This window comes from Nicotiana sylvestris, chromosome 6 (assembly GCF_000393655.2).
Source record: "Nicotiana sylvestris chromosome 6, ASM39365v2, whole genome shotgun sequence".
Lineage (NCBI taxonomy): Eukaryota > Viridiplantae > Streptophyta > Magnoliopsida > Solanales > Solanaceae > Nicotiana > Nicotiana sylvestris.
Window position 1 is genome coordinate 149,956,489 of NC_091062.1, and position 18,760 is coordinate 149,975,248.

The 18,760-nt window shown below is 45.0% G+C and overlaps 3 protein-coding genes and 1 pseudogene across 3 annotated transcripts; all 4 read right to left on the reverse strand.

Moving 5' to 3' along the window:
- Positions 1–4,579: 4,579 nt before the first annotated feature.
- On the reverse strand, positions 4,580–5,524 carry LOC138871459 (uncharacterized). Its single transcript, XM_070149341.1, has one exon. It carries the CDS (start codon positions 5,522–5,524, stop codon positions 4,580–4,582), a length of 945 nt encoding a protein of 314 aa, XP_070005442.1.
- A 342-nt stretch (positions 5,525–5,866) lies between these two features.
- On the reverse strand, positions 5,867–7,369 carry LOC138871460 (uncharacterized). The gene has a single exon (XM_070149342.1). It carries the CDS (start codon positions 7,367–7,369, stop codon positions 5,867–5,869), a length of 1,503 nt encoding a protein of 500 aa, XP_070005443.1.
- A 7,129-nt stretch (positions 7,370–14,498) lies between these two features.
- Positions 14,499–16,781, reverse strand: LOC138871461 (uncharacterized; annotated as a pseudogene).
- Positions 16,782–16,796: 15 nt separating this feature from the next.
- On the reverse strand, positions 16,797–18,299 carry LOC138871462 (uncharacterized). The gene has a single exon (XM_070149343.1). The coding sequence runs from the start codon at positions 18,297–18,299 to the stop codon at positions 16,797–16,799; it is 1,503 nt and encodes a 500-aa protein (XP_070005444.1).
- Positions 18,300–18,760: the final 461 nt, after the last annotated feature.

An 18,760-nucleotide genomic window follows, 5' to 3' on the forward strand; every position in this document is an offset into this window, starting at 1 on the left:
TCCCCGCAGGACCATTTCGTCACTAATTACCCGGGATGCATCAAAGTCCTTCTTCGTCACGAAGCACCATGTCAATAATGCTCTGTTGAGTTCACATCAGTGGTGTTGCTGGAGGGCATGAACCGGCTGCAGATGATAGTCAACCAACACTTAGCCAAATGCATGAAAGAATTAGAATTCAGGGTGCTTTGGTCTTTGATCCAGGTGGGGTGCCCCCAGCACAAAGTACATCCGTCATAGCCTCCCACGTGACACCTGGTCTGTCATGGTAGAAATCAATGTCGCCCGTGAACTGGGGCAGCTGCAATACCTATTGGACAGTCACAATAGAGGCATCCAGCACTATGCCTCGCACAATCACCTCCCGCAGCATATGTGCAGGGCAGTTCGCGTAAAACTCCCTAACAATCATCCGGTTCACCGGGCCGGGCGGATCAAAGAGGAATTCCATTTCCCTCCTCCGAATTTCTTCATACATGTCCTCCTGTTCCACGCGGAGGGCTGCCCGATCAATTTGAATCTCGTGAATGAAGTTCTTTCCAGCCTTCGCATTAAAATCGTCCTCAACTCGTTCCGATTCAAACCGGGACTCGTCAAATGTCGGCTGGAGGGATGTGCCCGCCCCTCTCCTTTGCCTTTTACGTTCCATAGTACCTGCAGTGAGTCAGGAAAAAAAAATCAACTTCATCCTAATTAGTGCCAGTCAGATGGGTACGCAGACATCGCCACCGTATGGCACCAAAACAATGCCCCCATATAATTCTTCATGACAACTAGCCGCACAAGCGGGGTGGTGAAGGTCATAACCTCCATAGGCCTCACAACAGAACTACTTACCACATTCTGCCAACACCACCCCACACTTACTCCTGTGCATATCTTTCCAAACATAAACAACACCCCCTATCATCGAGTACAACACTCCACAATTAGGGGTGTGTAGAACCCGCCCCGCAATATCACAACAACTCCAAAATTGTGGCCCACATGGTGCCTAACAACAACTATTCCCAAAAGATTAGATTTTTAGACCAAAACATCACAAATACCATGAAGGCCCAAGCACCTTAACACCAACCAAGTTCACAACATTATCATACAACAACGAAAATCAAGAACAAAGCGAAAATTGACAAAAATTATACGAAGCCTACCTAGGTTGAAACTAAGTAAAAGTATTCTAGATTACACAAAAATAGAAGATTAACTAGAGAGAGAAAAATAAATACTTACTAGTGTGGTTGAGTAGAAGTGGGTGATGAAGGTGGATGGCAAGGGAGTGTGATAATGGGGTTTTGGGAGGAGAAGAGTGGAAAAGAGAAGATAGAGAGAAGATAGAGAAGAAGAGAATGAGAAAAGAAAGGGGGGTTGTGTTTTATTGTGATGGGCAGATGGGGGGATTAGTGGTAGGTGGGGGTGGGGTATTTTGGGTAAAAGGGAAAGAAAAAAAAAACTTTTAAAAAAAAAATCAGACCTGGACCCGATCTGTGTCTGTCGCGGTTCTACCGCGATCGCGGTGGAAATGCGGTAGACCAAGTTCAGAGGGTCGTACTTGCCGCGGTTCTACCGCGACCGCAGTGGAAACGCGATGACCTGGGTTCAGAGAGGGGTCAGTACCGCGGTTTGACCATGTTCGCGGTGGAACCGCGGTCTGACCGCGTCTCTGATTCTGACATCTTTTTTTTTATGTTATACTTACAACAATTTCGTGAGTTGCCTCCCACGGAGCGCCTGATTTAACGTCGCGGCACGACGCAGGATGAGCGCATTTAAGGCTCGCTCGACCTCTGTGGTTCAGTCAGGTGTAGTTCAGACCCTTCCTTAAGCTCGCTCATACCCACATACAACTTCAATCTCTGACCATTGACTCTAAATGTACGAGAGTCATTCTCAGTGGCAACTTCAACCGCTCCTGACGGGAAAACTTCAACTACTCGAAATGGTCCCGACCATCGTGACTTTAGCTTGCTCGGGAACAACCTTAGTCTTGAGTTGTATAGCAATACCATGTCCCCAGGTTTGAAATTTTGCTCAACAATGTTTTGATCGTGTAGTTTCTTCATTCTCTCTTTGTACAGCCTTGTATTCTCAAAAGCAAGATACCTGAATTCCTCGAGCTCAAGCAATTCTATGACTCTTGATGTGCCCGCAGCTTCCATATCTAAGTTTAGTTGCTTCAGTGCCCACCACGCTTTATGCTCAAGTTCTACAGGTAGGTGACAGGCCTTCCCAAACACTAACTTGTATGGTGACATACCAATTGGTGTCTTGAAAGCTGTTATGTAAGCCCAGAGTGCATCATCTAGCTTCCTTGCCCAATTAGTTCTTGTGGCGTTTACAGTTTTCGTTAACACACTCTTGATTTCCCTGTTGGATACCTCAACCTGTCCACTAGTCTGCGGGTGGTAAGGAGTAGCTACCTTGTGGCGCACATCGTATTTCATAAGCAACTTCTCGAAGGCTCTATTGCAGAAGTGAGTGCCTCCGTCGCTAATAATCGCCCGTGGTGTCCCAAAGCGGGTGAATATGTTCTTCTTTAGAAATCTCACCACCACTTTCGCATCATTTGTGGGTAATGCTACAGCTTCCACCCACTTGGACACATAGTCCACAGCAACAAGGATGTATTTATTGCCATAGGAGCTGACGAAGGGACCCATGAAATCAATCCCCCAGACGTCGAACACTTCTATCTGCTGAATTGGGTTCATGGGCATTTTGTGGCGCCGGGAAATGTTCCCGGTGCGTTGACATTCATTACAATCCTTCACCCATGAGTGCGCATCTTTAAACACAGTCGGCCAGAAAAATCCGGCCTCTAGCACCTTCGCTGCTGTCCTGATCCCTCCAAAGTGTCCACCATAAGCCGATGCATGACAAGCCTGCAAAATAGAAGATTGTTCTATCTCGGAGACACATCTTTGGATCATGTTATCCAGGCATATTCTAAAGAGATAGTGCTCACCCCAATAGTACAAGCGTCTTTCACGAAAAAATCATTTCCTCTGGACCGATGAAAGGTCGTGATGGACTATACCACTGGCTAGGTAATTGGCCAAGTCCGCATACCATGGCGCTTCCTGATGAGTGGTGGCGAGCAGTTGCTCGTCTAGAAAAGTTTCCAGAATTTCCTCAACTTCAATTGCATTTTCAGATCCTCAAGTCGTGATAGGTGATCAGCGACTTGATTCTCAGTGCCCTTGCGGTTACGTATTTCAAGATCAAACTCTTGCAGAAGCAGCACCCAACGAATCAGGCGTGGCTTAGAGTCTTTCTTTTCTATTAAGTATCTGAGAGCAGCATGGTCAGTGTATACAATTACCTTTGATCCTATCAGGTAGGACCGGAACTTGTCGAATGCGAACACCATAGCTAGCATCTCCTTTTTAGTCACCGTATAGTTCAACTGGGCTCCACTCAGCGTTTTACTAGCATAGTAGATTGGGTGCATCAATTTATCTTTTCGCTGGCCCAGCACTTCCCCCACTGCGTAGTCACTAGCGTCACACATTAGTTCGAACGGTTGCTCCCAGTTGGGGGCAACAATGATGGGTGCTGTGACCAGCCTCTACTTCATCTCCTCAAACGATACCCTGCAATCATCAGAAAATACAAACGGGTGATCTTTCTCTAATAACTTACAGAGAGGATTGGCGATTTTGGAGAAGTCTTTTATGAACCGCCGGTAGAAACCAGCATGTCCAAGGAAACTCCTGATTGCATTGACCGAAGTTGGTGGAGGCAACTTTGCTATTACATCAACCTTTGCTCGATCTACCTCTATTCCCTTGCTTGACACCCGACGCCCCAAGACTATGCCTTCTTGTACCATGAAATGGCACTTTTCCCAATTCAGCACCAGATTAGTCTCGATGCACCTTTTCAGCACACGCGTCAGATTCACCAGGCACTAATCAAATGAATTCCCCACCACTGAGAAGTCATCCATGAACACCTCCATTATATCCTCAACCATGTCAGTGAATATGGCCATCATGCACCGTTGGAATGTGGCGGGTGCATTGCATAGGCCAAAGGGCATCCTCCTAAAGGCATAGATGCCATAAGGGCATGTGAAGGAGGTTTTCTCTCGATCCTCAGGTGCAATGGAAATTTGATTGTACCCTGAGTACCCGTCCAGAAAACAAAAGTGTGACCTCCCTGCTAATCTATCCAGCATTTGATCAATGAAGGGAAGTGGGAAGTGGTCTTTCCGGGTGGCTAGATTCAACTTTCGATAGTCCATGCAAATTCTCCAGCCTGTGACGGTTCTCGTTGAGATTAGTTCATTGTTTTCATTCTTCACAACCGTCATGCCACCCTTCTTAGGCACACATTGAACTGGGCTAACCTAGCTGCTGTCAGAGATTGGGAAAATAATTCCCGCATCTAGCCACTTTATCACTTCCTTCTTCACCACCTCCTTCATATTCGGGTTCAGCCTCCTCTGATGTTCCCTGGAAGGTTTGTGCCCCTCTTCCAGCAGAATCTTATGCATGCAGTACGCGGGGCTGATCCCCTTGATGTCTGTCATGGTCCACCCAATGGCAGTTTTGCACTCCTTCAATACCTGTAGAAGCTATTGGACCTGCACATCTAACAAACCAGATGAGATAATAACAGGTAGAGTGGAGTTAGGTCCAAGAAATTCATACCTGAGGTGGCCTGGCAGTGGCTTTAGTTCCAGCTTCGGTAGTTCTTCAATGGATGGCTTACCTGGAGGAGTCTCCCTCTTTTCTAAGTGTAGGGGCTCAAACTCTAGATTTCTTTCCCAAAACCCTCTACCTTCTAATGTCAACACCCATTCTGCCAAGTCCTCACCGTTCACTTCCTCCAAATTCGTCAAACATGCAGCGAGGGGATCCTCAATCGTCAACACTTCATCATCAGACTGAACGATTACATCCACGGCATCAATAAGAGAGCAACTTGCAAACTCACTTGGGCGCCTCATAGATTTCTGCACATTGAATATAATCTCTTCGTCATTGAGCCTCATCTTAAGCTCTCCGGTATCACAATCAATAAGAGCTCTCCCTGTGGCTAAGAATGGTCTTCCTAAGATGATAGGAATTTCTTCATCTACTTTGCAATCCAATATCACAAAGTCAGCAGGGAACACGAACTTCCCCACCTGAATAAGTACATCATCAAGGATCCCAAATGGACGCTTCACAGTCCTGTTAGCCAGCTGCAATAGCATAGAGGTGGGTCTAGCTCTCCCAATGCCCAACCTCTTGTAAATGACCAGGGGCATAAGATTAATGCTGGCCCCTAAATCACAGAGTGATTTCGCAAAAGCAAAGTTTCCAATAGTACATGGAATAGTAAAACTCCCGGGATCTGAGAGCTTTTCAGCAACAGGTCTAGTTACCACTGCACTGCACGTCTGAGTAAGTGTCACCGTAGCCAAGTCTTGGAAGTCAAATTTTCGGGACATTAAGTCTTTCATCATTTTTGTGTATCCAGGCATCTCCTTTAAAGCTTCGATCAATGGAATATTTACCTGAATTTGCTTGAGCATCTCAAAGAACTTTTTGTATTGCTCCTCTTTTTGGTGTTTAGCCAACCTCTATGGAAATGGTGCAAGAGGTCTTTTCTTCCCAATCACTTGGGACTTTTCTTTCTCAGCTACTATCTCTACTACTGGCTCTTCAACTGCTTCAGCAACTTTCTCGGTCTCCTGCTGAGTATTCTTTTCTTCCTGAGCAGGCTGGACTGTCACATCTATCAGCCTTATGGATTCATCCAGCTCAATGGGTACTTGAATAAGTGTCTCAGCCTGTATATTGTCACGAACTCTCTCCTGCTCTTCATCGAGATCCCTGCCATTATGGAGACTCACCGCCATCAGCTGCTTCGGGCCCTAATCTTTAGGATTGATTTGGGTATCTGCAGGTAGCGTTCCTTGAGGACGATTATTCAGAGACATTGAAATTTGGCCCATCTGCACTTCAATATTTTTGATAGATGCGTCATGTGCATCTACTCTCTCATTTATCTTCGCAGTGGACCCAATAACCTGCTGCATCATTGCTTCCAGTCTAGCAAACCCATCGTCCTGTCTTCCACTATGCTGCTGCTGAGGCGGGTGGTACCCCTGCTGCTGATTGTTATACCCCTGGGATCTAGGATACGGAGCCATGTTGTTGGGGGGTCTCATACCTCCCATGTTTCCAGCGTTATATTGTGGCGGAGGTGGTCTGTACTGTTTTTGAGTTTGCTGACCCCAGTTATGATTTCCCTGTCTCTGACCCCCATAGTTAGCTACATAGTTCATATCTTCAGGGTGCTGATGATGATGATCAAGCTCTGTATTCCAAGGATTACCAACTGGTTGACTAATGCAAGATGTGCACAAGCCCCCATTGGTAGTGTCTACTATGTGTACCTGCTGCTTCTGTCCTGATTTCTCCACCTTTTTGGTGGGGATGCTCATTTGTGTCAGGAGGGTCGCCATATTTTCAGCCATAGTGTTTGAAGGATCAAGGGGCACTGAGTGTACTACTGGAGTGATGGGTGCATTCCTGGATGTCCATCCCGAATTCTGTGCCATTTTATCAAGTAAACTCTGACCTTCTCTCCATGTCTTGCTCAAGAATGCCCCACCAGCTGAAGCATCCACAATATTCTTCAACCCATCTGACAGTCCCATATAAAATCGTTGTCCCAACATCTGTTCTGGAATACCATGATGTGGACACATAACCAACATTCCTTTGAACATGCTCCATGTTTCATGCAGTGTCTCCATTGGTTTCTGCTTGAAGCTCACGATCTCATCAATTTGTTGGGTAGTTTTGTTGGGTGGATGAAACTTGTTATGAAACTTCTTGACTAACTCATCCCACGTTGCTATAGAATTTATGGGGAGTGAGTTTAGCCAAACCTGTGCAGCTCCTGTCATCGATAATGGGAACAATAATAACCTGATAGCCTCTGGAGTGACATTGGGCTGCCTTTGGGTCTTGCAGATCGACAGGAAGTTCTTCAAGTGTTGCTGAGGATCTTCAAGTTGTGTCCCAGAAAAGAGTCCCTTGTTTTGCAATAAGTGCAGCATATTATTTGTGATCTGGAACGACTCAGCTTGTATTGCAGGCACAACTATGGCAGTAGCTAATTTGTCAGCTGTGGGCTGTGCCCAGTCATACAGTGCACCAGAGGTGCTGCGTCTCTTGACATTCAAGTTGACTTGCTCATACCTGCCGTTTCCGTTAGGGTTGATTGCGTCTCCCATGTCAGTTTCGAATTTGTCTGTTTGTTGAGGTGGTTGAAGTCTTCTGTTGGCACGGTTAAATGCCCTGAATATTTTCTTAGGGTCTGCGAGTCCTTCAAGTAATTCTCCAGTCCTCGTAGAGTTTCTAGGCATACACCTGTGCAACCAAGTCAACAACCGTAAAAAATTTCAATCAAAAATTGGGTGTAGAGAAACTGCCTACGCGAAGAATTTTTGTATTTCTAGCAATGGTAATTGATAATTCCGTTAATTCCCCGGCAACGGCGCCAAAATTTGATCACGCTCAACTATGCCTTATAAAAAGGACAATGCGGACGTTGCAAATATAACCTGAGTATTCTGCCCAGAGTCGAATCCACAGAGAATTAACCTATCAATCACTATCTTTAGAACTACTAAACTCTTGAGAGCCAATTTCCCCAAACGTTTGAATCACAGTTGATGGTGTCTTCAATAACTAAAATTGCACGTAAATAAACAGCTGTAAACTAGGGATGCTAAGGTTGTAAACAATGGTGAGAAAAAGCTAAGGTAAAGATTTCCCCTATTGATGGAATCCCTTCTGTTTATGCGTCATACAAATTTACCAACACACCTCTATCAATAATGAACACTTTTCTTACCGTAAATCTCTCTCGAGTAATCACAGTAATATACTATTGCACTCTCCCGAGATACACTAGCTAGCTTTAATTAACACAATTCACTTAAGATTGCACCCAAGGCTTCGTTATCCCTAATCCCGCCTTTAAACCCGCAGTTATAGATCCCTCTTATACTTTGGGAGTGGTGTTGCTCAACAATAACCTAAATATGCACTCTCTCCCGAGTTATGCACACTAAATAGGCACAGCTAATTGAGGATCCTGTCAATTAACTACAACAAGAACATAGTTGAATAAATAAAGATTGAAACTAGCAATTTGTATTTACATAAACAAGAAGTTCATCCCCCAATAGGTTCCATCAAAACCTTAGACAAGGGATTTAGCTATTCATAACTATGGGTAAACAAGATAAGATAATATTCATCATAAAAAACTAGCAATAAAAATCAAAGAAAAGAAGAAAGATGTTTTGGGTGATCTCTCACAATTATTTTTCTTGCCAAGATACTCTAAAATTCAATACATGCCTCTCTTGGGCGAAGTCTAGTGTTTAAAATAGGGTTTTGGGCTGAAAATCCCGTGTTTTACACTTTAGTCCCTGAACTTCCCGCCTCCTGCCGCGGTTCTGCCGCGGTAGCACCGCGGCCAAACATGGCCTCTGATCTTCCTTCTATCCGCGAACATCCTTCACCGCGGTTCTACCGCGGTCGCGGTGGAACCGCGGTAGACTCAGTTTTCTGATTCTTCAGCCTGTTTTGCGTGGTTCACTTGGGATATTTCATGGTTGGCCTTTCTTTCTTCATTTTTTTCACTCCAAAAGTGCTCCCTAGCCTTCCGTAGTCATATATAACCTGCAAATCATTAAAAGCACTAATAAGTGTATTTTGTTATCACTTTTATTATCAAAACTATGCAAGAAGGCAGTTATTTAGGGTCTGAATAAAGTTAAATTCACCTATTATCAACACCCCACACTTAAACCTTTGCTCATCCTCGAGCAAGCTAAACCACACTTCTAGGCCTAACCATTTGACGCATTACCCCATGTATGTCACACCTTCCATTTTGACAGAACAGCCTAAGAAATGTGCCGGTCACACCCCAGTTGCAGACTCTACTGCCATGACACACTTGCGCTCCTTCTAGTTACTCTAACAGAGGTGAAGACTTACTTTTTCTTCCTGAGTCACATTCCCTCACATTAAAAAATCTGAGAGCAGTTCCAAACGCATAAAATTTAAACACAAGGAATCGAAGATATCAAGAATTCACTCACTCTCAGAAATAACATTCATATTCCACAAAAGATGCACCATAAGCTTGCCCGTAGTGTACTACTCTACTAATGGAGCTCATTCAATCTAGGATCAATTAGGACTTTATTTGGTTGTAATGTAGGCTGAGGGACGGGTAGGATACATTTAGATATAAGAGTGACTACAACTCCCTTATCACTTTAATACTTATACTTTAACATTCAAACCACATACTTATGTCAAGCCAAACTCCACCTTCACATCAATATACATCAACTCCTAAATTATTTAAGCACAATTATATCAAAAGTCACCACTATCAAAGAATATTGTTTTTTTTTCAATTCAAGTGGCTCTTGCTTTTCAAATCAATGCACCCTTTCTCCTTATTTCATTAGTTCCACTCAAAAGCCAAACCAACCACCCCACACTTTAACTTTTAGAAAGTTCATAAATAATTCAAGTGCTCATGAGAGGTTATAATGGTTCAAATAGATGGTTAATTCAAACAAATAGGTAAGGCTTGTAATGTGGTTGCCAAAGAAATGAGATTATAGGCTCAAAGGGGTTACTACGATACATAACAATTAGGTGGGTAAAATATACATATCTGGCTCAACAAAGAAATGCCTATATCACTTCTAAGACTGAACAAACTACTATTTCGCTTTACAAACACACCGGGCAAGTTCTAGGCACCAAATGCAATGCACAGAATACCACAAACCTCACACACACACATCATGTAACTCATTCTGAATCAGTTTATCAACACACTCATACAAGCGTTCGAGCAAGGCAAGATGTGCAATATTAAGGCATAGATTTATAAGTCCACAACTGAGCCCAGACTTCACACTCTCAAGTTCGTTTTAGTTGTTTGCAGGTGTGTACATCACAGGTAGAATTCTAGCCTTTATCTATCTCAGTTCTAACTACAAACGGAAAATCTACCTAACCCGGTTCAAGCAAAACCCTTGGAAAAGAACCGTGGCCAAAAGAAAAACCAAGGGAGACTTGCTACACTACCTAAAAAGAAAAAGAAAAAGAAATAAATAACAAAATTTTTATGGACTACTTCCCTCAAGAGTACTGTCCAAGTGGTCCGTCCTCAGGAAGAGTCCCTTTTTTTTTATATATACGACTTGGACCCTCAAGAGACCCGTCGACAAATGTACGTCGTTGGGTCAAATCAGAATCCTCATATAAGAAGAGTTACTTATATACAACAACATCAATTTCATGCTACAATACACACAATGCCTATGTACAGTACACATATAACTAGAGCAAGTCTCCCACCCCACACTTAAAAATAATGGCATGTCCTCATGTCATATCAAGAAAGTAAAAAGCAGAAGGGTAAGAAGACTTCCCTGAGACTCAATCAGAGTTGGAGACGGTGTTGGGGTCCATATGGCAAGCTCTCCCCAAAGCACGGAACCAGGCCATGAACTTGTTCTCAGACCGGGCCTGCTTCTGAGACATTGCATCCATTCGTGTGTGTAGGCCATCCACTGAGGCGCGGAGATCCGCGACCTCTTCCTCCATGGAACGCAACATAGGCATGGTAGACTGAGATCTAGCGAAGCCTGCCCCAGTATGGGGGCGCCGAGAGGGTCCCGCACTGTCAGTCGATCTCCTGTACGGTGCACTCGAAAATGGGTCAGCATCCTCATCATCTATCACAATTGTTGCACGTGTACCCCTGCCCACTCTGATGCGTGAAGCTCGGAATGGTGCCTCAGGTGCCAACTCTCCATCGGCAGGACCTGTGGGGACCCCCCTCCGCAAGCATAGTGCAGTCACCAAGGAAGGGAAGTAAAACCCCTTTGACAGCAGCGGTCCCCGCAGGACCATTTCGTCACTAATTACCCGGGCTGCATCAAAGTCCTTCTTCGTCACGAAGCACCATGTCAATAATGCTCTGTTGAGTTCACATCAGTGGTGTTGCTGGAGGGCATGAACCGGCTGCAGATGATAGTCAACCAACACTTAGCCAAATGCATGAAAGAATTAGAATTCAGGGTGCTTTGGTCTTTGATCCAGGTGGGGTGCCCCCAGCACAAAGTACATCCGTCATAGCCTCCCACGTGACACCTGGTCTGTCATGGTAGAAATCAATGTCGCCCGTGAACTGGGGCAGCTGCAATACCTATTGGACAGTCACAATAGAGGCATCCAGCACTATGCCTCGCACAATCACCTCCCGCAGCATATGTGCAGGGCAGTTCGCGTAAAACTCCCTAACAATCATCCGGTTCACCGGGCCGGGCGGATCAAAGAGGAATTCCATTTCCCTCCTCCGAATTTCTTCATACATGTCCTCCTGTTCCACGCGGAGGGCTGCCCGATCAATTTGAATCTCGTGAATGAAGTTCTTTCCAGCCTTCGCATTAAAATCGTCCTCAGCTCGTTCCGATTCAAACCGGGACTCGTCAAATGTCGGCTGGAGGGATGTGCCCGCCCCTCTCCTTTGCCTTTTACGTTCCATAGTACCTGCAGGGAGTCAGGAAAAAAAAATCAACTTCATCCTAATTAGTGCCAGTCAGATGGGTACGCAGACATCGCCACTGTATGGCACAAAAACAATGCCCCCATATAATTCTTCATGACAACTAGCCGCACAAGCGGGGTGGTGAAGGTCATAACCTCCATAGGCCTCACAACAGAACTACTTACCACATTCTGCCAACACCACCCCACACTTACTCCTGTGCATATCTTTCCAAACATAAACAACACCCCCTATCATCGAGTACAACACTCCACAATTAGGGGTGTGTAGAACCCGCCCCGCAATATCACAACAACTCCAAAATTGTGGCCCACATGGTGCCTAACAACAACTATTCCCAAAAGATTAGATTTTTAGACCAAAACATCACAAATACCATGAACGCCCAAGCACCTTAACACCAACCAAGTTCACAACATTATCATACAACAACGAAAATCAAGAACAAAGCGAAAATTGACAAAAATTATACGAAGCCTACCTAGGTTGAAACTAAGTAAAAGTATTCTAGATTACACAAAAATAGAAGATTAACTAGAGAGAGAAAAATAAATACTTACTAGTGTGGTTGAGTAGAAGTGGGTGATGAAGGTGGATGGCAAGGGAGTGTGATAATGGGGTTTTGGGAGGAGAAGAGTGGAAAAGAGAAGATAGAGAGAAGATAGAGAAGAAGAGAATGAGAAAAGAAAGGGGGGTTGTGTTTTATTGTGATGGGCATATGGGGGGATTAGTGGTAGGTGGGGGTGGGGTATTTTGGGTAAAAGGGAAAGAAAAAAAAAATCAGACCTGGACCCGATCTGTGTCTGTCGCGGTTCTACCGCGATCACGGTGGAAATACGGTAGACCAAGTTCAGAGGGTCGTACTTGCCGCGGTTCTACCGCGACCGCAGTGGAAACGCGATGACCTGGGTTCAGAGAGGGGTCAGTACCGCGGTTTGACCATGTTCGCGGTGGAACTGCGGTCTGACCGCGTCTCTGATTCTGACGTCTTTTTTTTATGTTATACTTACAACAATTTCGTGAGTTGCCTCCCACGGAGCGCCTGATTTAACGTCGCGGCACGACGCAGGATGAGCGCATTTAAGGCTCGCTCGACCTCTGTGGTTCAGTCAGGTGTAGTTCAGACCCTTCCTTAAGCTCGCTCATACCCACATACAACTTCAATCTCTGACCATTGGCTCTAAATGTACGAGAGTCATTCTCAGTGGCAACTTCAACCGCTCCTGACGGGAAAACTTCAACTACTCGAAATGGTCCCGACCATCGTGACTTTAGCTTGCTCGGGAACAACCTTAGTCTTGAGTTGTATAGCAATACCATGTCCCCAGGTTTGAAATTTTGCTCAACAATGTTTTGATCGTGTAGTTTCTTCATTCTCTCTTTGTACAGCCTTGTATTCTCAAAAGCAAGATACCTGAATTCCTCGAGCTCAAGCAATTCTATGACTCTTGATGTGCCCGCAGCTTCCATATCTAAGTTTAGTTGCTTCAGTGCCCACCACGCTTTATGCTCAAGTTCTACAGGTAGGTGACAGGCCTTCCCAAACACTAACTTGTATGGTGACATACCAATTGGTGTCTTGAAAGCTGTTATGTAAGCCCAGAGTGCATCATCTAGCTTCCTTGCCCAATTAGTTCTTGTGGCGTTTACAGTTTTCGTTAACACACTCTTGATTTCCCTGTTGGATACCTCAACCTGTCCACTAGTCTGCGGGTGGTAAGGAGTAGCTACCTTGTGGCGCACATCGTATTTCATAAGCAACTTCTCGAAGGCTCTATTGCAGAAGTGAGTGCCTCCGTCGCTAATAATCGCCCGTGGTGTCCCAAAGCGGGTGAATATGTTCTTCTTTAGAAATCTCACCACCACTTTCGCATCATTTGTGGGTAATGCTACAGCTTCCACCCACTTGGACACATAGTCCACAGCAACAAGGATGTATTTATTGCCATAGGAGCTGACGAAGGGACCCATGAAATCAATCCCCCAGACGTCGAACACTTCTATCTGCTGAATTGGGTTCATGGGCATTTTGTGGCGCCGGGAAATGTTCCCGGTGCGTTGACATTCATTACAATCCTTCACCCATGAGTGCGCATCTTTAAACACAGTCGGCCAGAAAAATCCGGCCTCTAGCACCTTCGCTGCTGTCCTGATCCCTCCAAAGTGTCCACCATAAGCCGATGCATGACAAGCCTGCAAAATAGAAGATTGTTCTATCTCGGAGACACATCTTTGGATCATGTTATCCAGGCATATTCTAAAGAGATAGGGCTCACCCCAATAGTACAAGCGTCTTTCACGAAAAAATCATTTCCTCTGGACCGATGAAAGGTCGTGAGGGACTATACCACTGGCTAGGTAATTGGCCAAGTCCGCATACCATGGCACTTCCTGATGAGTGGTGGCGAGCAGTTGCTCGTCTAGAAAAGTTTCCAGAATTTCCTCAACTTCAATTGCATTTTCAGATCCTCAAGTCGTGATAGGTGATCAGCGACTTGATTCTTAGTGCCCTTGCGGTTACGTATTTCAAGATCAAACTCTTGCAGAAGCAGCACCCAACGAATCAGGCGTGGCTTAGAGTCTTTCTTTTCTATTAAGTATCTGAGAGCAGCATGGTCAGTGTATACAATTACCTTTGATCCTATCAGGTAGGACCGGAACTTGTCGAATGCGAACACCATAGCTAGCATCTCCTTTTTAGTCACCGTATAGTTCAACTGGGCTCCACTTAGCGTTTTACTAGCATAGTAGATTGGGTGCATCAATTTATCTTTTCGCTGGCCCAGCACTTCCCCCACTGCGTAGTCACTAGCGTCACACATTAGTTCGAACGGTTGCTCCCAGTTGGGGGCAACAATGATGGGTGCTGTGACCAGCCTCTACTTCATCTCCTCAAACGATACCCTGCAATCATCAGAAAATACAAACGGGTGATCTTTCTCTAATAACTTACAGAGAGGATTGGCGATTTTGGAGAAGTCTTTTATGAACCGCCGGTAGAAACCAGCATGTCCAAGGAAACTCCTGATTGCTTTGACCGAAGTTGGTGGAGGCAACTTTGCTATTACATCAACCTTTGCTCGATCTACCTCTATTCCCTTGCTTGACACCCGACGCCCCAAGACTATGCCTTCTTGTACCATGAAATGGCACTTTTCCCAATTCAGCACCAGATTAGTCTCGATGCACCTTTTCAGCACACGCGTCAGATTCACCAGGCACTAATCAAATGAATTCCCCACCACAGAGAAGTCATCCATGAACACCTCCATTATATCCTCAACCATGTCAGTGAATATGGCCATCATGCACCGTTGGAATGTGGCGGGTGCATTGCATAGGCCAAAGGGCATCCTCCTAAAGGCATAGATGCCATAAGGGCATGTGAAGGAGGTTTTCTCTCGATCCTCAGGTGCAATGGAAATTTGATTGTACCCTGAGTACCCGTCCAGAAAACAAAAGTGTGACCTCTCTGCTAATCTATCCAGCATTTGATCAATGAAGGGAAGTGGGAAGTGGTCTTTCCGGGTGGCTAGATTCAACTTTCGATAATCCATGCAAATTCTCCAGCCTGTGACGGTTCTCGTTGAGATTAGTTCACTGTTTTCATTCTTCACAACCGTCATGCCACCCTTCTTAGGCACACATTGAACTGGGCTAACCTAGCTGCTGTCAGAGATTGGGAAAATAATTCCCGCATCTAGCCACTTTATCACTTCCTTCTTCACCACCTCCTTCATATTCGGGTTCAGCCTCCTCTGATGTTCCCTGGAAGGTTTGTGCCCCTCTTCCAGCAGAATCTTATGCATGCAGTACGCGGGGCTGATCCCCTTGATGTCTGTCATGGTCCACCCAATGGCAGTTTTGCACTCCTTCAATACCTGTAGAAGCTGTTGGACCTGCACATCTAACAAACCAGATGAGATAATAACAGGTAGAGTGGAGTTAGGTCCAAGAAATTCATACCTGAGGTGGCCTGGCAGTGGCTTTAGTTCCAGCTTCGGTAGTTCTTCAATGGATGGCTTAGCTGGAGGAGTCTCCCTCTTTTCTAAGTGTAGGGGCTCAAACTCTAGATTTCTTTCCCAAAACCCTCTACCTTCTAATGTCAACACCCATTCTGCCAAGTCCTCACCGTTCACTTCCTCCAAATTCGTCAAACATGCAGCGAGGGGATCCTCAATCGTCAACACTTCATCATCAGACTGAACGATTACATCCACGGCATCAATAAGAGAGCAACTTGCAAACTCACTTGGGCGCCTCATAGATTTCTGCACATTGAATATAATCTCTTCGTCATTGAGCCTCATCTTAAGCTCTCCGGTATCACAATCAATAAGAGCTCTCCCTGTGGCTAAGAATGGTCTTCCTAAGATGATAGGAATTTCTTCATCTACTTTGCAATCCAATATCACAAAGTCAGCAGGGAACACGAACTTCCCCACCTGAATAAGTACATCATCAAGGATCCCAAATGGACGCTTCACAGTCCTGTTAGCCAGCTGCAATAGCATAGAGGTGGGTCTAGCTCTCCCAATGCCCAACCTCTTGTAAATGACCAGGGGCATAAGATTAATGCTGGCCCCTAAATCACAGAGTGATTTCGCAAAAGCAAAGTTTCCAATAGTACATGGAATAGTAAAACTCCCGGGATCTGAGAGCTTTTCAGCAACAGGTCTAGTTACCACTGCACTGCACGTCTGAGTAAGTGTCACCGTAGCCAAGTCTTGGAAGTCAAATTTCCGGGACATTAAGTCTTTCATCATTTTTGTGTATCCAGGCATCTCCTTTAAAGCTTCGATCAATGGAATATTTACCTGAATTTGCTTGAGCATCTCAAAGAACTTTTTGTATTGCTCCTCCTTTTGGTGTTTAGCCAACCTCTGTGGAAATGGTGCAAGAGGTCTTTTCTTCCCAATCACTTGGGACTTTTCTTTCTCAGCTACTATCTCTACTACTGGCTCTTCAACTGCTTCAGCAACTTTCTCGGTCTCCTGCTGAGTATTCTTTTCTTCCTGAGCAGGCTGGACTATCACATCTGTCAGCCTTATGGATTCATCCAGCTCAATGGGTACTTGAATAAGTGTCTCAGCCTGTATATTGTCACGAACTCTCTCCTGCTCTTCATCGAGATCCCTGCCATTATGGAGACTCACCGCCATCAGCTGCTTCGGGCCCTAATCTTTAGGATTGATTTGGGTATCTGCAGGTAGCGTTCCTTGAGGACGATTATTCAGAGACATTGAAATTTGGCCCACCTGCACTTCAATATTTTTGATAGATGCGTCATGTGCATCTACTCTCTCATTTATCTTCGCAGTGGACCCAATAACCTGCTGCATCATTGCTTCCAGTCTAGCAAACCCATCGTCCTGTCTTCCACTATGCTGCTGCTGAGGCGGGTGGTACCCCTGCTGCTGATTGTTATACCCCTGGGATCTAGGATACGGAGCCATGTTGTTGGGGGGTCTCATACCTCCCATGTTTCCAGCGTTATATTGTGGCGGAGGTGGTCTGTACTGTTTTTGAGTTTGCTGACCCCAGTTATGATTTCCCTGTCTCTGACCCCCATAGTTAGCTACATAGTTCATATCTTCAGGGTGCTGATGATGATGATCAAGCTCTGTATTCCAAGGATTACCAACTGGTTGACTAATGCAAGATGTGCACAAGCCCCCATTGGTAGTGTCTACTATGTGTACCTGCTGCTTCTGTCCTGATTTCTCCACCTTTTTGGTGGGGATGCTCATTTGTGTCAGGAGGGTCGCCATATTTTCAGCCATAGTGTTTGAAGGATCAAGGGGCACTGAGTGTACTACTGGAGTGATGGGTGCATTCCTGGATGTCCATCCCGAATTCTGTGCCATTTTATCAAGTAAACTCTGACCTTCTCTCCATGTCTTGCTCAAGAATGCCCCACCAGCTGAAGCATCCACAATATTCTTCAACCCATCTGACAGTCCCATATAAAATCGTTGTCCCAACATCTGTTCTGGAATACCATGATGTGGACACATAACCAACATTCCTTTGAACCTGCTCCATGTTTCATGCAGTGTCTCCATTGGTTTCTGCTTGAAGCTCACGATCTCATCAATTTGTTGGGCAGTTTTGTTGGGTGGATGAAACTTGTTATGAAACTGCTTGACTAACTCATCCCACGTTGCTATAGAATTTATGGGGAGTGAGTTTAGCCAAACCTGTGCAGCTCCTGTCATCGATAATGGGAACAATAATAACCTGATAGCCTCTGGAGTGACATTGGGCTGCCTTTGGGTCTTGCAGATCGACAGGAAGTTCTTCAAGTGTTGCTGAGGATCTTCAAGTTGTGTCCCAGAAAAGAGTCCCTTGTTTTGCAATAAGTGCAGCATATTATTTGTGATCTGGAACGACTCAGCTTGTATTGCAGGCACAACTATGGCAGTAGCTAATTTGTCAGCTGTGGGCTGTGCCCAGTCATACAGTGCACCAGAGGTGCTGCGTCTCTTGACATTCAAGTTGACTTGCTCATACCTGCCGTTTCCGTTAGGGTTGATTGCGTCTCCCATGTCAGTTTCGAATTTGTCTGTTTGTTGAGGTGGTTGAAGTCTTCTGTTGGCACGGTTAAATGCCCTGAATATTTTCTCAGGGTCTGCGAGTCCTTCAAGTAATTCTCCAGTCCTCGTAGAGTTTCTAGGCATACACCTGTGCAACCAAGTCAACAACCGTAAAAAATTTCAATCAAAAATTGGGTGTAGAGAAACTGCCTACGCGAAGAATTTTTGTATTTCTAGCAATGGTAATTGATAATTCCGTTAATTCCCCGGCAACGGCGCCAAAATTTGATCACGCTCAACTATGCCTTATAAAAAGGACAATGCGGACGTTGCAAATATAACCTGAGTATTCTGCCCAGAGTCGAATCCACAGAGAATTAACCTATCAATCACTATCTTTAGAACTACTAAACTCTTGAGAGCCAATTTCCCCAAACGTTTGAATCACAGTTGATGGTGTCTTCAATAACTAAAATTGCACGTAAATAAACAGCTGTAAACTAGGGATGCTAAGGTTGTAAACAATGGTGAGAAAAAGCTAAGGTAAAGATTTCCCCTATTGATGGAATCCCTTCTGTTTATGCGTCATACAAATTTACCAACAC

Bases quoted from the DNA above. Each gene is read 5' to 3' on its own strand.
- LOC138871460 (XM_070149342.1), bottom strand. From the start codon at position 7,369: ATGCCTAGAAACTCTACGAGGACTGGAGAATTACTTGAAGGACTCGCA.
- LOC138871462 (XM_070149343.1), bottom strand. From the start codon at position 18,299: ATGCCTAGAAACTCTACGAGGACTGGAGAATTACTTGAAGGACTCGCA.
- LOC138871459 (XM_070149341.1), bottom strand. From the start codon at position 5,524: ATGCTCAAGCAAATTCAGGTAAATATTCCATTGATCGAAGCTTTAAAG.